General features: G+C 41.0%; 2 protein-coding genes across 4 annotated transcripts in view; one reads left to right on the forward strand and one right to left on the reverse strand.

The window, feature by feature from the left end:
• The window catches only part of ajm1 (apical junction component 1 homolog), a 32,844-nt gene extending 17,760 nt beyond the window's left edge, over window positions 1-15,084 (forward strand). The window contains exons 2-3 of one of the 2 annotated variants that reach the window (XR_010904441.1): window positions 3,100-8,234; window positions 14,913-15,084. Coding sequence is in view for 1 of the 2 variants with exons in the window: in XM_067439631.1 (XP_067295732.1) it covers window positions 3,153-6,425 (3,273 nt within the window). In the remaining variant the exon portion in view is untranslated. Of the gene's footprint in view, window positions 1-3,099; window positions 10,295-14,912 lie in introns of those variants that run through there. The other variant, XM_067439631.1, reaches the window with a different exon arrangement.
• The window catches only part of crybb3 (crystallin, beta B3), a 783,391-nt gene that overhangs the window by 649,448 nt on the left and 113,334 nt on the right, over window positions 1-20,609 (reverse strand). The window lies entirely within an intron of this gene.

Genomic DNA, 20,609 nt, shown 5'->3' on the forward strand with positions numbered 1-20,609 from the left:
TAATTGTTCTATAAACCATCAAGTGTTGAGAAGGAAGTTACACGTGTGACTGTTTACTTTTGGTACGCTTCACCAAAAACCCACTACAGTATACCTCAAGATTATTACTCGTGACATTAGAACAAAATATATAGATGTGAGAACATGTATGTATACGACTAAATGAATGATCTCTATTTTGCTAAATTAATCTTTTAATTTAGTTCCGTAAACTTTATTAAACATGGACCTTTATGTTCATTAAAACAGCTTATTATGCTATTGCAGGCTCATTTTGTAAATATAAGCAACTAATTTAGAAACACAAACTGGGTACTGGTGTGGTGAGACGTATATGCCCGGCCAGATTCGTCTCAAAATTGTGCATCTTCGGATCCAGAGCCGCATGAATGTTTTTTTAAAAAATGGGCGGGACTAGTTTTCTAGGGGAACGTTAGAAAAATGTGTTTTACAGAGGTACTTTGCGTTTTTAATCCCATCCCTTTCTGTCAAGTCTGCATTTTTCTCACACAACCTCGGTATACCTTCCAGAGCAAACTCAACGGTCCTCTGAGAAATCGAATCCTGCCCGAATGCGAATGTCTGTGATTGCGGATAACATCACTCCTTATGTTTTTTGTGCTACTATCACCGATTTTCAGCATGCTTTCATTTAATTTCAGTATGGATGTTGAAGGGGATTCTGAAATCCACTGCCGCTTCAATATACCTGTATATATTTATATCCTAATTAACTTCATAATCAAAACTTTAATCAATATGTATCCTATATTATTATAATGATTATGTCCAGTTATGATTTTGCTTTTAGTTTCTTGTTTTCTAAAGTGTGTATTTGGTCTCTGAGGAGTGACTGAGGGTCTGGCCTAGAGATGTGTGATGTGTCAATAAACACTGGCAACAAGGTTGTGTGTTTGGATTTTTGAGGTATCACACACCCCTAACATGTCAGGAGTGCAGTTACAGGGTTTGCTCACTTAGCCCGGCTTCCAGAGATGAAATATGGATGTGTCTGTCATTTATTTTATTATATTTTATTCCTTTTATATTTACTTTTACTGAAACACTAAAGACTCAAGATGAATATTGCCTGTACTATTGTGTGTCCCTCTCACTGAAAGAAAGCACATGTTATCAGTATGTTTTGGTTAGAACTGGAGCTTAATCAGCTCCAACCTTGGAGAGACTGTGTATCTGTGTATGTGCACAATATTCTGTGTTACAGATCAGTGTTGAGAATGGTGTACAATGGGCACCCTAAGCGATGGGTGGACTTGTTGTTCTGGGCAAGCTGGCGCCTGCTCCAGATTTGGAAGGTCACTATGGGCCTAATTCTGGGGTGAAAGCGTCAACAAGTGACACATCAGTGGAAACGTGCATCAGATTAACTGACTCAAGTGGAAATTTACCATGACTCCATTGTCTCTGAGCCAATCAGAAGCAGCCACATTGTAGTAATGACGTGGATAAGACCTTGAAAACAGTATAACTGTTGGGTCAACTGTATGTACGATAGGGCGAGGCAACGAGACGGTGAGAGAGGGAGCACGGCCTACGAACTCCTTGTGAGACTTGGAAGCTTCTGCTTTTGAAACTGCAAACTATTCTAAGTAAATTTTTCTTCATTTCTTCATGTCTTCATTTCTTCACTACTGGTCCTGTTAACCCCTAACAATGGTATGACTGCCCATTTTAATATCAGTGTCACTGTAAGATACTAGATTTCTCTGCTAGATTTCTCTGCTAGATTTCTCCTGAAGTTTACTTAAATAGGGTTTTTATAATAAATAAAAATTACATCAAAAAATAATACATTTTAAAAATATGCGTCATACGTGATGCAATCACAGCACATGACTTTCTGTAACAGCCACATTCACAATCTCATCTTTGTAAAAACCTGAATCGGAGCATGAACTCACAGACGTCGAGTGATAAGAAATGTCCCGTCCAAATAGGGCTTATGCATATGTTGGCACACAGTGGCTGTTCCATACAAATGCAGACGTGAAAAGCTGCCAGACAAATGCTCTGTTGAGTAAGCAGCGTCTGGGGATAGTACTGTTTGTAGAGGTGTCAGTTCCTTCTTTACATAATGTCTGTCGTAGAAACACAATTTGATCAGCTGACTGTGATAAACTTAGCAGTAGGGAGTATGTAGGAGGTCTTGAATACCACTTAATCTCCTTTTTACAAGAAAGCAGACATTTACGATGTGGAACTAAATGTGAATTGAAGTGTTTGTGTAACGCCTGAAAAGGAAAAAAAAATAATTAACGAAGGAACGACACAGATGTAGTGCTTCTTCAGTGGTGGTTCAATTGAATCTTTAATGACTACATGCATTATTTCAGTTGTGTCCTCTACAACAACGCAGTAACTTTGTACAATATCATTCTTCATGACAAATGATTGTGCCTGTTTAGACAAGTTGCCTAAAAGCCTTCAAAGAGCCTAATATAGACTCAAGACACTATTTCTGTCCTGCCTTCAACCAGCATATTTGAATTGATGAAAGCTGAATATGAAACCAAGCATAAGAGATAAAAAGGTTTAGATTTACATAAGTGTTCTTAAGTGATTTACCATTCCAAGACATTTGGAAGGTGAAAATAAGGGCTTTTGTATTAGGGATTCAGTGCAATTCTGTTGAGCCCTCACACTGTATGTACTATGATGGTTATTAGATGATGTTGTTGCCAGGGGAAACATCATCCTCTGGCAACCATCTCCAATTTGCTCACATACATCCTGCCAACTTATTTTGCTGAACAACGCAATGCAGTTGAAACCATTCAGAATCAGAGTGTATTTGCTAAGTACATCTGCACTGAATCTTTGCACGAGTTACTCCCCAAGGTTATCTATGGGATACTAATCAAACAAAAACTAAAAAATAGTTAGTGGGACTATAAAATACTAAATATTGTGAATTAATTATTGACAATATAATTTAAATTTAGGCTATTTAAAATTAGTATTGTGTTTTTGTAGTTATCATCCAGTTCATGCTTAGATTTACAGAGTAATTCAACAGTTTGGATTGATAACTTGTACAATATAAAACTAATTTTTTTTTGTTTTCTCCCTTTCTTGCAGGGAACCTTAACCTAAACGAATTTAATGGGGGAAATTAGAAGAGTCTCATTAAGATGACACGCACAGATCCACCTGACATATTAGGATCAACTGTGTATCAAGATGTCAAAGTGAATTCCCTCTCGACCCACTCCAAAGCCTGTCATCCCTCAAAACAATGTGATTCCCCATCCATCAGCAAACTGGAGAACACTCGAAAAAGCAAAAAGAGGCACTGCCGTAGCTTTGACACTGAGTCTATGGACAAACTCCGATATCATACAATAGCAATGGAGTACCCATACCGAAGGGCTGAAAGGTACGCGGCCAATCCAGAGGTTACCTGGAATGCCTTAGGTCGCCAACAAGGTCATGGACTCCATCGATTTTCTTCCCCAGATATATTTAGCTACCGTCTCACCTCCCAGCCAATGACTGCTGAGATGCCTGGTGAAATTGCTGTGACAGAACAAAAGAGGAGGACTAGATCTAGAAGTGCCTCACGTGTTCAGACAAGCCTAACTCCTGTGTCATTTGATGGTTCTCCTCCAGTGGCAAGGAGGGGCCGGGAAGCTCAAAGGGCACATAAAAATCCTCAGCCAAGGCCAGAAGTTTCCCCAAGAAGAGAGTCGTCCTATGCTGCCACACGGGCACATGTGAACGAAGTACACCCCATCAAACTACAGCCACAGAGGAGTGATACAAGCAGATACTCCCCTGTATACGTGTCTGAAGGCATTAATGAAGGAAGGCCAGAGAAACCTGCTACTAGTCCTCATGTTCGGTGCCGGGTGGACATCAAACCAGATGAGTCGGCCATGCAGCAAGGTGGCCGAAAGGCAGCTACACCCCATGTGGACATACCTTGGCAGAAGTATCCCAGCAGTGGCAGTCGGAGTCTGACAGTGCCTCGCCATTTCTCCACTTCGAGGACACCAACTCCCACTGAATCCTTCACAGGAGAGTACAGACAGGCATACCAGTATTCACAAAGTATGCCAAACAGCTACATGCAGCCTATGGAGATCCCTTTACAAAAGGTGGTCTCACCACGGGAACCAAGGGAACACTATGGACGAGAAAGAAGGGCTCATTCAAGCCCCAACGTGCCAACTAAATTCTTCTATGCAGAGGATTTGGGGAAGTATGGATCCTCAGCTCCATCAAGGACTTATTATCAAGATGACCGATACAGCATTCCAAGCCAACCCTACTCACCTAAAGTACAATATGTACAAGATCCAAGGACTCACATTGTTCATACTGTACCTGCCCGGACATATTTCTCAGAAATCGACCACTACCATTACTCTGGACAGTCTGCGTACCCTAAACACTATGCTGCAAGTGAGCCAGGGGCATATATAATACAGACACCTCCAGCAAGGACTTACTATGGCGATGACCCAAGGACATATCAGATTCAAACAGCCCCTCCTCGGATCTTCTACATGGCCGACCCCTACACGCCACCAATGGATCATCATATTCCTTCAAGGGCATATTACACAGAGGGAAGACGGCATGCCCGTGTGGTGCAGCCGCAATCAGAGGACTGGTACGGCTCAGAAGTATCGGGCTACTCTAGCCATTACCCTTCCTCATATGTCTCACAGGTTACTCCAACAAAAGTCAGACAAGAGCCAAAGGTCACAACTTGGTATGCTAACCCGTGCATGGAGCCAACAAGAACCGTAACAGACCCAAGACCGTACTCAAGATCTTGGGATAACATCCTCGATACCCACGTAGAGAGGGAACAGCCCGTACCTCGAGGGAAAAGTGATGAGAATCTTCTTTGTCAGGGGGCACAAACTTCAAGTGAAAGACCAAAACCTGTGGTTGTCAACCTTTCCAGCTCACCAAGGCGTTATGCTGCACTGTCCTTATCTGAAAACTCTTTGATTGACAAAAGTCCAACTGAGGCCAGGAGCTCTTCAAGTAAGCTGTGGTTTGTCACACCTGAAATTACTATCACAGACAATGATATTAAACCAAGCAATCTTAGTAAATCAGAAGCACGCTCTGCAAGTTGGGATGTGCTGGATTCAAAAAGTGCCCCAAATCAAGAAGCCCCTCAACGTGAAGCGAAATCTACCAAAGAGAAAACGCATGGCAGCACATCCCTACAGCAAAGTTTAGAGCAGCTTGATGAGCTTCTAGCCGACCTTGTCATTGATTATAAGCCTCCAGCCAGGACCAGTGAGGAACTGCTTGATCAACTCAAAAAGTTAATTGATGAAGAAGAAGCAGTATCTTCATCAAGAAAGGACTCAACGGCAGGATCTGAAAGTGGCATGCCCCTTGACAAACAACCCACTTCGATTAAAATAGATCCTGATGCACTAAGAGACACTGATGGGAGTTGTGACGGGCTGAGAAGTACAGAAGAGTGCTCCCCTGACCAGAGTCCAGATGAGGACGACACGATGATGTGTTCAAACAATAAATGCCGTCGGACTGAGACCTTGTTTAACGCCTGCCTCTACTTTAAATCCTGCCACAGCTGCTATACTTACTACTGCTCTCGCAACTGTCGCCGCGAAGACTGGGATGTGCACAAGGAGAGCTGCCTCTATGGGCGTATCGGTAGTGTGTGTCGCCACATTATTAAGCACTGTCGAGAAACCACAGAGGTCCACAAAGCTTTCTCCCGTATAGCCAAAGTGGGATACCTGTCTCGGGGCAGGGGTGTCCTGTTTTTGGGATTTCCAAATCCGGCTTCATCCACAAGTTTCCTTCAGTTCGGACTAGAAAGTCTGCTCATGTCACCAACATACTTATCTCTCCGTGAGCTGGAGAGCTTCAAAGATAACCTTGGGGAATATTGCAAGGAGCTTCAAGAGGCGGGAAAGGAATATGACCCTAATGAATGTTTTCTCTTGAATGTATCCATCGCTGTTGGTGATCAAGTGCCTGACGGACCATCGCCAAGGGTCCAAGCCCCAACCGTCAGGAAATTTGCCAAGATTGCTCTTGCTTCCTACAGCCCAGAAAAGAAGGTCCATCGGAAGGAAAGTGACATGGAGACGTTGATCTTGACCCCACCGCCAGGCATGGCTGACATTGACAAGGAAGGTGAGGAGGGAAGGAAAGCCAGGGAGATTTGCTTCATCAACATTCAGCGAGAGTTGAGGATACGTGGGGTGTTTCTTCGCCACGAGTATCCCAGTGTCTACCAAAAACTCTGTGACTTTGTTGAGAGCAACAGGAGGTTCACGCCCACTACTATTTACCCTATTGATAAAAGGACCGGCAAGCAGTTTATGTGCATGATAATGGCAGCCTCTGAGCCACGAACTTTAGACTGGGTAGCCAACCCACATCTCCTAGATGACATTATTTAAACAAGTGCACCTTTTATATATTAAAGCATAGCTCTCACTATAGTACATATCTAAATATATCAAGCTTATTTGTTATACATGTTTGTAGATATGTATTTTGTTAATGGAAAAAAGTGTATTCATGTCTGCAAGGTCAGTATTATTCAATGTTGGAATATTGCCCATCAGATGTTGAATATGAGTAATTAACTTCTTTTTTTTTCATTGACTTCATATCTAGTCGCAGCTTTTGTTCATTTATGCTTCACTGGCAATTACTGCCCTCCCATTTCTTTGTAGCAATTCTCTTTTGATATTCTTTTATTGTTCATGAAAAGAGAGGAAAAAAACAATCTTCTATTTATTTTAGCAAACTACAGACTTATGTACTTATTTACTTCAGAGCTGAATATTTTTTCCTATGCAAAAAAGAAGAAAAAAAAGAAGAAATGCCAACATTGTCCCGCAAAAATGTTGAAAATGGTTTGGCTAAAGAAATATGGTACTATATTTCTTTATATCTCTAAAAAAATAATGTGTATTTTTATTGGTATGTTAAATACAGGCATTATATTATATGAATTATATTATATGAATTATATTATATTATTAACATACCTTTAGTGATTTTGTGATTGGCACAAACTTAAAAAGGAACTTAATAATGCAGAGTAGAATCACAGTAGGACTGTGGATTATCCACGGTCTATTAAATGTACTACTTTGAGGAACGGCTTTAATTAAAAAGAGAGCTGCTTAGAATTAAGCAACACCTAGAATTTTGTGCTCCAACCTGGTAAACTCATTTTCGTAAATGGTTTGTTATTTAGCTTTCAATTTAATGAAGTAATTGGTGCTTTTTATGTATGGTTAGTAGAATTACTTGAGCAATAATGAACTTGAAAACAAAACCTGGAAAATATTGGTATCAGTGATGTGCTGCACATTAGGTGTTGGCCTGTACTGTTCCATCAGAAACACTGTGAAATGAGTTATCTATTTTATGCGTGTCACTGATAGAGTTTCCTTGTGATCACCTATTAGACTTGGAAATATTTTAGTAGTTGTTAAGATTATGAGGGATATGAGATGCGAATGTAGTTTCGTCTCTAGAAAAATGGAATCAGAGTTGCTGTATGGTACATTGTATGGTTATTAAAGGGTTAGTTCACTCAAAAATGAAAATTAGCCCATGATTTACTCACCTTCAGTGTATATGACATTCTTCTTTCAGACAAATAAAATCAGGTATATAAAAATAAAAAAATGTCCTAGCTAATCCAAACTTTATAATGGCAGCGACTTGTCGGCTCAAGTCCATAAAGTACTAGCCTGACGTGGTCATACTCAATTCTAGTCAGAATATGAGTCTGATGCTCCATTGGGCTGTGATTATGGGGCGTGTTTCAACCGAACCAGGAAAGACCTCAATTGGATAGACCTACAACCAATCAGAGCAACGAAGTGACGCATTGTCAAATGTCAACAGAGCTCAACTGCACTGTGTTACCAAGTCCGCGTTTTTTCCGCGGGTTCTTTTCTATGACCGCGGGTTGAAGCGACTATTATGTGATATATAGACCCTGGAGTGCGAATTTTAGCAGGCAACCTTGCCAAAATAACACACATTTTACCCCCCAAACGCCATTTTTTTCACCGGAGAACCCCCCTAGTAGTTGTCGCGTTTTGCTGTAAAAACTTGGCAACCCTGTCTGCACGCGCGCTGAAATCAGGCTGGAATACACGATCTTTGCCAGTGTTGTAAAATAATTTAATGATACACAGAGTACTTACCCAACATGATCATCATTTCTGAGAGAAATTGTGATGGTGAATGCAGATACAAACAAGCTCTCCGTTTAGGATTCAAACAAATATAATCCAAGCTCCTTTGATGACGTGCATGATTACGTTACTGTTGATCATCTGTCCGTCATCGTCTAAAGCCCGCCCTGATGATTTCATTGGTCCGAACAGTTTCTGTTCGGGGATAATCACTCCTCTATGGAGCAAGGCCAGACCGAATTGCCCGACCTAAAAAATGTGGGCGGGGCTAAGTTCGGCTGGCATCAAGGCTAATGAAGTGCATCTATCAGTCATATAACTGCTCCACACGGCTCTGGGGGGTTAAATTCTTCTGAAGCAAAGTAGCGTGTTTGTGTAGACTAAAATAACTACCTTCCGGCTTTCAGCAAATTGACTTGCGCTAAGAGTAACAACCTCTGATGTGATGTACAGGAGCATCGCAAGCTTTGACTCTCGTGGATAGAGCTGGGCAACAAACTCAAGCCCCTCTTCTCTTGTATCAAAATCCTCCTTCATTTCTCTTTAAAAATGCTAGTTTTAGACTCTAATTCATGACCGGTGTTTTGTTTTGCTCCATCCTCTGCTCTTCTGTGTTCATCAATACGCATGCATCAAGGGTTATTTTTTTTAGCACAAGTCGACTTGCGTACCGCTGACCACTAGTTATTTTAGTCTATAAAGTTTTAAATATGGATATTTTTCTTACACAAACGCGCCACTTTGCTTCAGATGGCCTTTATTAACCCCCATAGCCATGTGGAGCAGTTATATGATAGATAGATGCACTTTTATGGACTTCAAAAATAACCCGACAGGTCGCTGCCATTATAAAGCTTGGACATTTTTAATATAACTGATTATTTTCGTCTGAAAGGAGAATGTCATACACACCTAGGATGACATGAGGGTGAGTAAATCATGGGCTATTTTTCAGTTTGGGTGAACTAACCCTTTAAGCTTGAAAAAAAGTATATTTTTTGTGGAATTGTTTTCACCTTACCGGTTATACATTCAACAATGCAACGTGTGGAAGCAAAACGGCACTGATTCTTGAGCTACTGCACAAAATGGCCCACATTTTTATCTGCCATTAGTTTTGTTTTACATTGGCCATAGGCTAGCAACACCAGAAAAACAATTAATAGATACATGCAAAAACTAAGATGTCAAGCATGTCAACAGAATATACAGCCTTTTAAAACCATTCTGTATTATCAAATAATTTTTACAGTGTAATGCTAGATGTGTCATAAAAAGTATTTGACCTAACAGTACACGCTTTAACCTATCGTGTTGACACCAGCTTTTAAACAGCCAATCATAAAGGAATACCTCTGAAATTATATAGAACAGATCCAAAGTAATTAGTTCCTTGGCACATTCAAGTTGTGCAGCCTGTTTTGTCCCAGTACTCAAGAATTAGTGCGCTGATATCTGTACAATTTAGTTTAGTAATTTGCAAGTCCGAAGCAGGTTTTTCCTAGTTATACTTTGCTTGACAAATCTGTTCACTGCTTTACTTGATGAATTCCTGTCATAGCACAACCCTGTCTGAACTCAGAACAGCTATAGCACACTTTCCAGGTGATTTTGCCCAGCTGAGTGTAAATATACAGTGATAAACCGAAAGAAAGGATTGCATGTGATTCTATTTTTTCTATCTCATTACATTAATATAGCCTAATCAACCTGCCTGAATATTTGATATTTGAAAATATGCTGTATATGAGGGATAAAGTATATAGTAATATATATGAATATCTATATATATATATATATATATATATATATATATATATATTAGGAGTGATATTTTCAAGATCAATGTGTCAACCATTGCTGTTATGCTGAAAACAACAGACAAAGACACAGTCTCACAGAAAACAAAAACTCAAGCTTGAATAAAAAAGATGTGTCTTTAAGATTGTTTCTGTTGTCCTATAATGCACCTTGTGTTAATGCCATGGCTCCACCATGTGGTGTGTTAGAGGATTTACCTTTCCTGATCTTTTCCACCTTGGATCCCATGCAACAGTCTGTTTTATTTTTATTGAGCTGTAATAAATAGTTTTCATCTTTCATTATTTATACATTGGGACTCACTTTTATTTTCCAACAATTCCTTTTCTCCTTTTAAAATGGCTGATGTCACTCATGTCTCAATGTTTAACCTCCAGAGGGCAGCAAGGCACAAGATAAAATCCTTTGATGTTTATTTTAAAGGGTTAGTTCACCCAAAAATGAAATTGATGTCACTATTGACTCACCCTAATGTCGTTCCTCACCCGTAAGACCTCCGTTCATCTTCAGAACACAGTTTAAGATATTTTATATTTAGTTCAAGAACATATGCAAGTGTATGCACACTATACTGTCCATGTCCAGAAAGGGAATAAAAACATCATCAAAGTAGTCCATATGAGACATCAGTTAGTTAGTTAGAATCTCTTGAAGCATCGAAAATACATTTTGGTCCAAAAATAACAAAAACTACGACTTTATTCAGCATTGTCTTCTCTTCCACGTTTGTTTTCAATCCGCAAACAAAGATTCAAATGGTCATGAATCAGCATATTGATTCATGATTTGGATCGCCAATGTCACATGATTTTAACAGTTTGACACGCGATCCGGATCATGAATCAATACGCTGATTCATGACCATTTGAATCTTAATGAAGAAGTCCTGCTAGCAGCATCGCATGTGAGGATGCTGCAGGTGGCGGATCATTTATAGCTTTTTCTCACAGCAGCTGGAATAAATCAACATCATTTAGATGGCGGACTGTAATCCAGAAAGGTCCAAACAAATAATCATCAGTGACAACTAGAAATTAATCTGCAGTCAAAAGCACTTTTTTAAAAAAAATTAGACGGTATGGAAATTGAAATCTCGAGGTAACGCTAATACACACCAAATAACGCTCTACACAATAACGCAATGCTGTTGTTGTTAACCATAATAATTTAAAAACAAAAGTATAACAATAATAATGATTTGCATGGGTTTTGAAATATAATCATCAGACATTTTTTTTACTGTTACCTGTTTCCAGGGAAAATCCTTATTTTGGCCATATTTTCAAGATGAAGAATCTGTGATTCCAAAGCAGCCTACAGTATCCACACCAGTGTAGTGAATGAATGACACACACACACACACACACACACACACACACACACACACACACACACACACACACACACACACACACACACACACACACACACACACACACACACACACACACCAAAACATTCAATTAATTTGCGCTGAGGAGCCTTACTGATGCACGAGCACGTAATGACAACTCTACTGAACTTACGTCAGCGTTCTAAATGCTACGTAAAATATCAGAAATCCATCTTTGGAAAAAATATTTGAATGTAATTTAATTGTTTAGTTTGCCTCGTATCTGATTAGATTACACGGAGAGGGCGGGGTTTATGATCCACCTGTGCGATCGAAACTTGAGGTACTCCAGAGGTTAGTGCATGGAAGGAGCTGACTATGCATTTCAATGGCAACACCGAAATGAATCTGCAGCAGTCAGGTGGTACAGGTCAGTGCTCTTTAAGTTGTTTATGTGCATTGCTTTGAGATTTGAGGTAGTTTAACGCCGTCGTCTCCCGTGACCCTTTTGTTTGAGCCCTACTCTGCGCATGACCGCATTCATGTGTTTGGGAGAGGGTGGGCTTAAACAAAGCTAGCTCGCTAGCTAACCTGTGAAAATATCCTGCCCTATCTTTAACACATTATTAGGCTAAATGTAACTGGGCTGTGTGTGGAATACCAAAATCCTACCGGTAGTTGCATGCGGTCGAAAATGTGCAATAGTAGGCCTACAAAGAGCGCGCATGGGTGTAAAACATTCACAATGCAAGACTCAGTTGTTCTCTAGTTTTTTGAATCAGGAGTAATTGTGCGTCCATGTCGGAAAACAGTAGGCTATATATGAGTTTAACAAACATGAATACTACCACAATGTCGTTAATTGTTTGTGAAGCTCTGGATTTTCTTAAAGCACCGATGTTTACAAGTTGATGGCGTATTAGCAGTAGTCAGGCTTGTCCAACCTTTTTACATTGAAGTAAGCAATCGCCTCATTCGCTTGACCAAAATATGATAGCATTGTAATTCAACAATATAATGTGCGAAGAAAAAGTTTACAGTTGCTTCATCATTTAATTAAAAACATAAAACACAAAACACACCTGATGCACATTTCCCGGAAGAATATATAAAAAACTTACTGTAGCCTATGTTTTGTCATTAATTAAAGGGATCCCATGGTGTTGAGACTTGTATGGCTTAATAACATAAACAATGTCTCTTACTGAAATATGTAGTAGAAAACCCATGAAACATCTACATTATTTAAAAAATTGATTTTATATTTGGACCATGGGCGGCGCCATTTTGTTTGCGTTCTAGGTTGATGACGTAGAGTGGTTGCACTACTCAATCAGCTGGCTACCCGTAGCTATTTTTACCACAACGCAACTCGAAAATTGTTTCAGAGTTAAACAAAACCAATGAATTGCTTTGTAATTGTACTTGAAACACACTCAAACATACATGTGCACACAAACCACCTACACAAGTCACAAACAGATCGGCGGGCGGGCACACACACCTGAGAGACTGCTGTCTCAATCGAGATGTTGGGCTGCTCAGTCTCCACGACAGAGGCTGAATCTGAAATCGACCCCCTATACCCTGAAATAGGGCATTATTTGAAGGGACGGCCATTTGTAGTGTTGTCCGACATCATAGTGGACATGTTCGAGTGCAGTCATTCAGTCTCACGTTGCACCGCAGTGTACAGCCGATTTACACACAACAGCTGTCCGACTTCACGCACTCGTCTTCATTCACTCCTTCAAGTTATATTAGTGAACAACAGTAGCGAATGTTGTGTCTTAAAAATGAAAGTTTAAAGATTGAGGTTAATTCACTGAGCTTGTGCTCAAACTTTAATGCACAAACCAATCCATCATCACCAAAACATCCTGCCTCTCTTCCTCACGTTACCCTATCCCATCGTCCTACATGGATATTTCCCTCTGCTGGATACATTAGGCATTACAGTTAATCTACTGCATATCAACAGTCTATCTATGATATCAACACAGGGATTGAGGGTTATGTATGCGCGCACGCAGTGCGTGTGTGTGTGTGTGTGTGTGTGTGTGTGTAATTCGCGCCGATCTGTTGGGGTGTGTGTGTGTGTGTTCGCGCCGATCTGTTGGGGTGTGTGTGTGTTCGCGCCGATCTGTTGGGGTGTGTGTGAGTCTGTGGGAGAGAGAGAGTTTGTGTGCACATATGTTTGGGTGCGTGAAGTCGGACAGCTGTTTGTAAATCGGCTGTACACTCGTTATTGCGGTGGAACGTGAGACTGAATGACTGCACTCGAACATGTCCACTATGTCGGACAACACTACAAATGGCCGTCCCTTCAAATAATGCCCTATTTCAGGGTATAGGGGGTCGATTTCAGATTCAGCCCCTGTCGTGGAGACTGAGCAGCCCAACATCTCGATTGAGGCAGCAGTCTCTCAGGTGTGTGTGCCCGCCCGCCGATCTGTTTGTGACTTTTGTAGGTGAGTTTGTGTGCACATGTATGTTTGAGTGTGTTTTAAGTACAATTACAAAGCAATTCATTGGCTTTGTTTAACTCTGAAACAATTTTCGAGTTGCGTTGTGGTAAAAATAGCTATGGGTAGCGCCAGCTGATTGAGGAGTGCAACCACTCTACGTCATCAACCTAGAACGCAAACAAAATGGCGCCGCCCATGGTCCAAATATAAAATTGATTTTTTAAATAACATAAATTTATGTTATATTAAGCCATACAAGTCTCAACACCATGGGATCCCTTTAAGAGAAGGTACGTACGTGACGCTCCTGACGTCATAAACACCACTTCCCAATTTGTATACAAACTTCCCTTGAGGACGTGAACTCAGTCACCTGTGATTTTCAATATCAATTTTACTCATATCTCGATATTTTACATTTGATTTAAGACCAAAATACCGTTGAACAAGATATCATGCGCGCACACACACACACAAAAATATTGCCAGATGCTAATTTCATCATGCTAGATTTCAGCAGGTTAACACACAAGGTAGCCTGACGTGGTCATACTCAATTCTAGCCAGAATATGAGTCTGAAACTGCTCCACTGGGCTGTGATTATGAGGCGTGTTTTAACCGAACCAGGAAAGACATCAATTGGATAATCCTTTGTAGGTCTATCCAATTGATGTCTTTACTGGTTCGGTTGAAACACGCCTCATAATCACAGCCCAATGGAGCAAACCAATCAGAGCAACGAAGAGACGCATTGTCAAATGTCAACAGACAGAGCTCAACTGCACTGTGTTGCCAAGTCCACGTTTTTTTCCGCGGTTGTTTTCTATGTCCGCGTGTTGTGACTATTATGTGATATATAGACCCATGAGTGCGAATTTTAGCTGGCAACCTTGCCAAAATAACACACATTTTACCCCCCAAACACCATTTTCCCCCCGGAGAACTCCCCGAGAAGTTTAGGGCTAGTAGTTGGCGGGTTTTGTTGTAAAAACTTGGCAACCCTGTCTGCACGCGTGCTGAAATAAATTTTTTTACAACTCGGCAAAGATCATTTAAGAATTTATTGATACACAGAGTACTTAATAATAAAAATTATGAAGGTGAATGCATATACAAACAAGCTCTCCGTTTAGGATTCAAACAAATATAATCCAAGCCCCTTTGATGACGTGATGATTACGTTACTGTTGATCATCTGTCCGTCATCGTCTAAAGCCCGCCCTGATGATTTCATTGGTCAGAACAGTTTCTGTTCGGGGATAATCACTCCTCTATGGAGCAAGGCCAGACCGAATTGCCCGACCTAAAAATGTTGTGGGCGGGGCTAAATTCGGCTGGCACTTAAAGGTGCACTATGTAGTATTTTTGCAGTAAAGTATCCAAAAACCACTAGGCCTGTGTTATATATTTTGTATTTTGTTCAGTTGAGTTCTTACATCCCAAATGTTTCCAACTATTTGTAAATTGTGAGAAAATTGCTATTTTAACCAGGGAGCCGGGACGTCTGAGCATAGCGTTTGAGCGAGTCGCCTGTCAATTGCATCATATCTGCGTTACCCTCGGTTTCCAGTTTTATTTGGTAGAAGCGCTTTACTCTTAGCAGTGTCACAGCAGCCGCCGAGCGAATGCACAGAGTAACGTCATAACATAATTTTAAACACACTTCAATGTATCTAATAAACAGACCTGCATTACCTCATACTCGTGACCGGAAAAGTGAAAATAGTGCAGGCGCCTGGCGACTGTGTCCCGTCATAATAAAAGTCTGGATGCTCACGAGATGTTTGTTTGTGTAACAATTGCTTCAGCAGTCGTACTCAGCTCCTCAACACTCGGTCCTCATACACTATTTTCCACCGGCTGTGAGGTGAAGACCACATGTCCCAAATAGAGGTCGACCGATTCATCGGCACCATATAGCTGATTGGTGGTACAATCGGTTATCGGCAAAAATTAATACCGATAGTTTTTCCGGTTTGCGTTCGTTGCGGGAGCGGCTGAGAAGGCTGCTGTCATTACACAGTGGCCTACGAGAGCTCTGAGAAGGGTCTGTGGCATTATATAGCACAAGAGTGGCCTCTAGAGGCCAAATGAAAAACTATCACTGATTGTTTACATTAACACCTGAGGCTCCGCTTCACAGCTCACGCTGCACAGAGCGCGCTGATACATCTGATGCGCGTTTAAAACACCAATAGAGAAACGGTATGAATACAGAATACTTCAGTACATGTTGCCAAATCATTATAAAGTAATTGATTTGTTGACTAGATGCTTTAGCAGGGGAAGAACATATATGTATGGCGTTATTTTCCTGTCAAATGTCAAGAGCGCATTATTGTAGTGTGAAAGTACATTGATATAATGCGCGAGCACGATTCTCTCTGCTCGCGCGCGGAATATAATGCGTGAGCGCAAATCTCTCTGTGCTCGAACTGTGCGTGCGCTCTCAGATACGCTGCTCTTGTAAGAATTTTCTCTGGGCTCGCTCAGAGAATATGCCTGCTCTTAAAACGTGTCCAGTGCAATCACGAAATCTCTCCTCTTCGCTTAAACTAAGCGTGTATGTGCACAGACTGGCCCTCATTTATCAAAAGTGTGTACACCAAATTACCAGCGTACACCCAAACCCACGGTGACTTTGAGATTTATCAATATGGACGTTGGCGTACGGCACGCTCAAATCCTACGCCAGGTCAGGAGGTGGTGTACGCACGTTTTGAGTTAGTGCGAAAATGCGCAGAAAAACAATTCCTAACACCACAAAACGCACTGACAAGATATGCTATATTATGACCCACTGTAAAAACCACAACAACAACGACAACATAGTCTTCTAAATAACAGCTATCGGTATCGGTTGACCTCTAGTCCCAAGATGCTACGCTCAAACTTGGCCAAACTACGCCTTTGTTTTGAATAGGCGACCTCAAGCGGACGGAAAGTTGCATAGTGCACCTTTAAAATGTTGTTTTACCCAAAAATAAAAATTGTCATTAATTACTTCTTACCCTCATGTCATCCGAAACCCGTAAGACCTCCGTTCATCTTCAGAACACAAATTAAAATATTTTGGTTGAAATCTGAAAGAAAGGCCTCCAATGGCAGCAATGTCATTTTCTCTCTAAAGACCCATAAAAGTCACTAAAGACATTGTAACAAAGTCTATCTCACTGCAGTGGCTCTACAATCATTTTATCAAGTGAAACAAAAAAATCCAACAAACGACTTTATTCTTGTCTTCCATCTGACTCTGGGCCCCTGATGTAAACTCACTAAGCACCACAACGCACCATGACGGGAATATGACATAGAGCCAGCGTTCGGGCATCCAGGAAATGCACACTTTAGCCACATTTTGAGCACAACGCCAAGACCTAAATCACAGTCAGTGTAGAATTCAACAGCTTAGATATGGCGCATCTTCCTCTGCTTGTAAACGAAGTTCATCGCTTCCACCGGCTCTACGTCTTCTTCTCAGGTATACGTCGTGGTGCCCGTGTTGCCAATTTTGTTACTAGATTTAGCAAAATTTCTTACTACCCTACAACCTTTTTTTCTTTTAAATCACCATTTTTTGATTTAGCTATTTATTTATTTATTTATTTTGCTCTGCAACTTTTAGCAACTTCTGGAAAGTGACTCTAGTCCAAACAACACGCATAAGCTAGCTCGAAATCACTGTAAAAACCAGATGATCATTTAGGTAACATTTACAGAGCCCTGCACAGGACATGCAGGAAAAAACTGGTTGGCTAAATTGTGCGGACGATTTATAAATCGACGGAACAAATTAGTAAGTCGTGTGGACGGTTTAGCAAATCAAGGGAACTAAATAGTAAACCGTGTGCATGATTTATAAATTAAGGGAACAAATTATTAGAGTTTGCGCAGAATTAACTTTTTTTTTCATGTCATGTGCAGGGCTCCGTACATACTAACTAACACATTGCTTTCATTTATTTTAGAAACAAATCTAAATGAGCATTTCAAATAATATCAACGCTTTACATAATGGCATAGTTTTGCCATGGGATTACGTAATGCCCTCATAGTGCAATGATGTCACAACGTCATTTCGCAACTTTTAGCAACGAATCGATCTGCCTTTAGAAACTTTCCCTGAAAATTAGTTGGCAACAGTGTGTGGTGCTTCGTGAGTTCACATCAGGACCCACTTGATGAATTAAGTCGTTATTTTGTTTTTTTATTTTTTCACACAAAAACTATTCTCGTGTCTTCATAAAATGATTGTAGAGCCGCTGTAGTGAGATGGACTTTGTATCGACGTCTTTAGTGCCTTTATGAGTCTTGAGAGAGGAAATGACATCGGTGTCAATGAAGGCCTTTCTGAGCAGTCGGATTTCAACACTAATATCTTCATCTGTGTTCTGAAGATGAACGGAGGTCTGACGGGTGTGGAACGACAAGAGGATGAGGATTTAATGACAACATTTTCATTTTTGGGTGAACTAACCCTTTAAGTGCTTAATGCATGTATGACACCAAAGATTGATCTGGTGTGTGTATTCAGTGAAGTGTGTGAAAACGGCTGTTTGCTGAGCTAAATCTGAAACACCTGCATCTGTGGCCTCTAGAGGGCAGTCAGCTTCTGTCTGAAGAGCTGCTGCTGCTGAGAAACATCCAAAACGGAGGAAATCAAAGAAGAAAAAAAATTACATGAAAAATGCATTTTACTGCTGCAGGCTGCCGATATAAATCAAACAAACATGCGGCGTAATGAATGTGACTCTTGGTCTACACTGCTTCGGGTTTTGCTAAGCTGGCCGAGTACTGTATTACTGCAGAAACTATTAAAACATTATACATTAAAAACCTTATATATAGGGGACCTTCCATATAGACGTGGTTTCTTTTTACTGTATAAAGTGTATATTCTGTCCTCTTACCCTAAACCTACCCATCACAGAGAGCTTTCTGTATTTGTAGATTTTCACAAAACCTCACCCAGTATACTCTCACTCACACACACACACTCACTTTCTCTCTCACACACACACACACACACACACACACACTCAGTAACCGAGGTAGAATAAACCTACATAGCATGAAGTATTTTGACACTGAAAATAAAATGACATTTAATCCTTTAAAAAAATTCCCAGCAGCTCTGAGTGAATCAACATTGAGTGTTTTGAAAAGCAGACTACCATCAAAACAATTGCACTCGGCGGAACACACAATGTGCTGTGTGCGAAAGCCAAGCTGACACCGTCTGGAAGACTCCAGTGAGGAGGCCGAGAGTCACCGCAGAGCCAAAACAAGCGTTGTGACAGAGCCGAAGAGATGTTCACAGCACTGAGAAACACCAGAGAAAGCCAAAACAAGCCTCTTTCTCCTGCAACAAGAGCTGAGAAAATCCATCTCCGGCTCCGTGGCTGTCACTCTCAATTAAGTTTATTGTCTTGGCTGTGGCGAAGTCCCAGGATATTTTTAACCATTGTCTATCTCCGTTTCTCATGGAGGGCAGAAAAAGATCTCTCAGGGGCCACAGCTGCAGAAGAACCCCAAGACAGAAGCGTCCGTAAGGATCTGTCCTCCGCCAGCTGGTGTCTGATTCCACACAACACCGATTCAGTTTAACGCCAAAGGAAAGACATTACCTGTTGTCGAAGTGTTCCCGCTTGCTTTCATTTTAAATGAAAAAACACTTGGCTAGTCGGCCTTTTTCATTAAACTGCAAAGTGAAATGGAATCAGTGGTTTCTTAAAGAGGATGTCTAATGCTACTTCATGCATTCTGACTTATTTTCACTTTTAAAGTGTTGATTCTCGTGCTAAAAAAACCCAAACGAGTTGGACGCATGAGTATTTCTGTGCCAAATACACTTCTTCAGGATTCGAACAAGTCTTGAAGTCATAAAGGACGGAATTGCTTCACTTCTCCCGGATGAGTGTGTGCCCGTACAGCCCAATCGCCACATGACATCAAATTAACGTTACAGCGAGATGCAAACGACTCCTTATGCTTTTGAATCGCTCGCAGTATTTTGATATCATACGCGGATCGGTCCGCGCCGCGCCGATGCATCTGGAACAAGCCTGAAGTGTGTGTTTTCCACTGCTTGAGAAAGATGAGACGTATACAGTGACGTAAGACCTGGCTCTGTGCTGGCTCTCTAGCCCGTGGAAACCCAAACCGGTCTTTAAAGGCTCGTCAGTCGAACCAACTTAGAACCCCTATCTTTGTGGGGACTTATACTGTACAAACCTTATTTTCTATCCCCCTACACTGCCCCTGCCCCTAAACCTGCCCATCACAGGAAACATTCTGCATTTTTACTTTCTCAAAAAAAAAACTCATCCTGTATGATTTATAAGCCTTGTGAAAAGTGGGGACCGCTGGCTGGTTCCCACAATGCAGGTAATCTCAGTTTTTGCTATCCTTATGGGGCCATTTGGTCCCCACAATGTAATATAAACAAGGGCACACACACACACACACACACACATCAGGCTCCAGCTCCTCTAAATGCCATGTCATATTACTTGCATATCTATTTGGATAACAAAAAAGCACTACATCCAGACCACAGCTGCAGATCAAGACAACAACTATACAAATATAAGATAAATGAGTGAGTGTTGGATGACTCCACGTTCAGTTCCACTTCTAGCTCTCTTGTGGCCTGTAGGGTTGGTCAAGCAAAGCAAACTAAATTTGACAGAGGAGAGACCCTGCACTAGCCTGAGGCTAACAAACGTTCTTGGCTTTGTATTAATGCTGGAACAAAGAGCTTTCTCTACATGCAGAGACCAGTAAATCAGTGATGG

This window comes from Pseudorasbora parva, chromosome 3 (assembly GCF_024679245.1).
Source record: "Pseudorasbora parva isolate DD20220531a chromosome 3, ASM2467924v1, whole genome shotgun sequence".
In the NCBI taxonomy this organism is placed as follows: domain Eukaryota; kingdom Metazoa; phylum Chordata; class Actinopteri; order Cypriniformes; family Gobionidae; genus Pseudorasbora; species Pseudorasbora parva.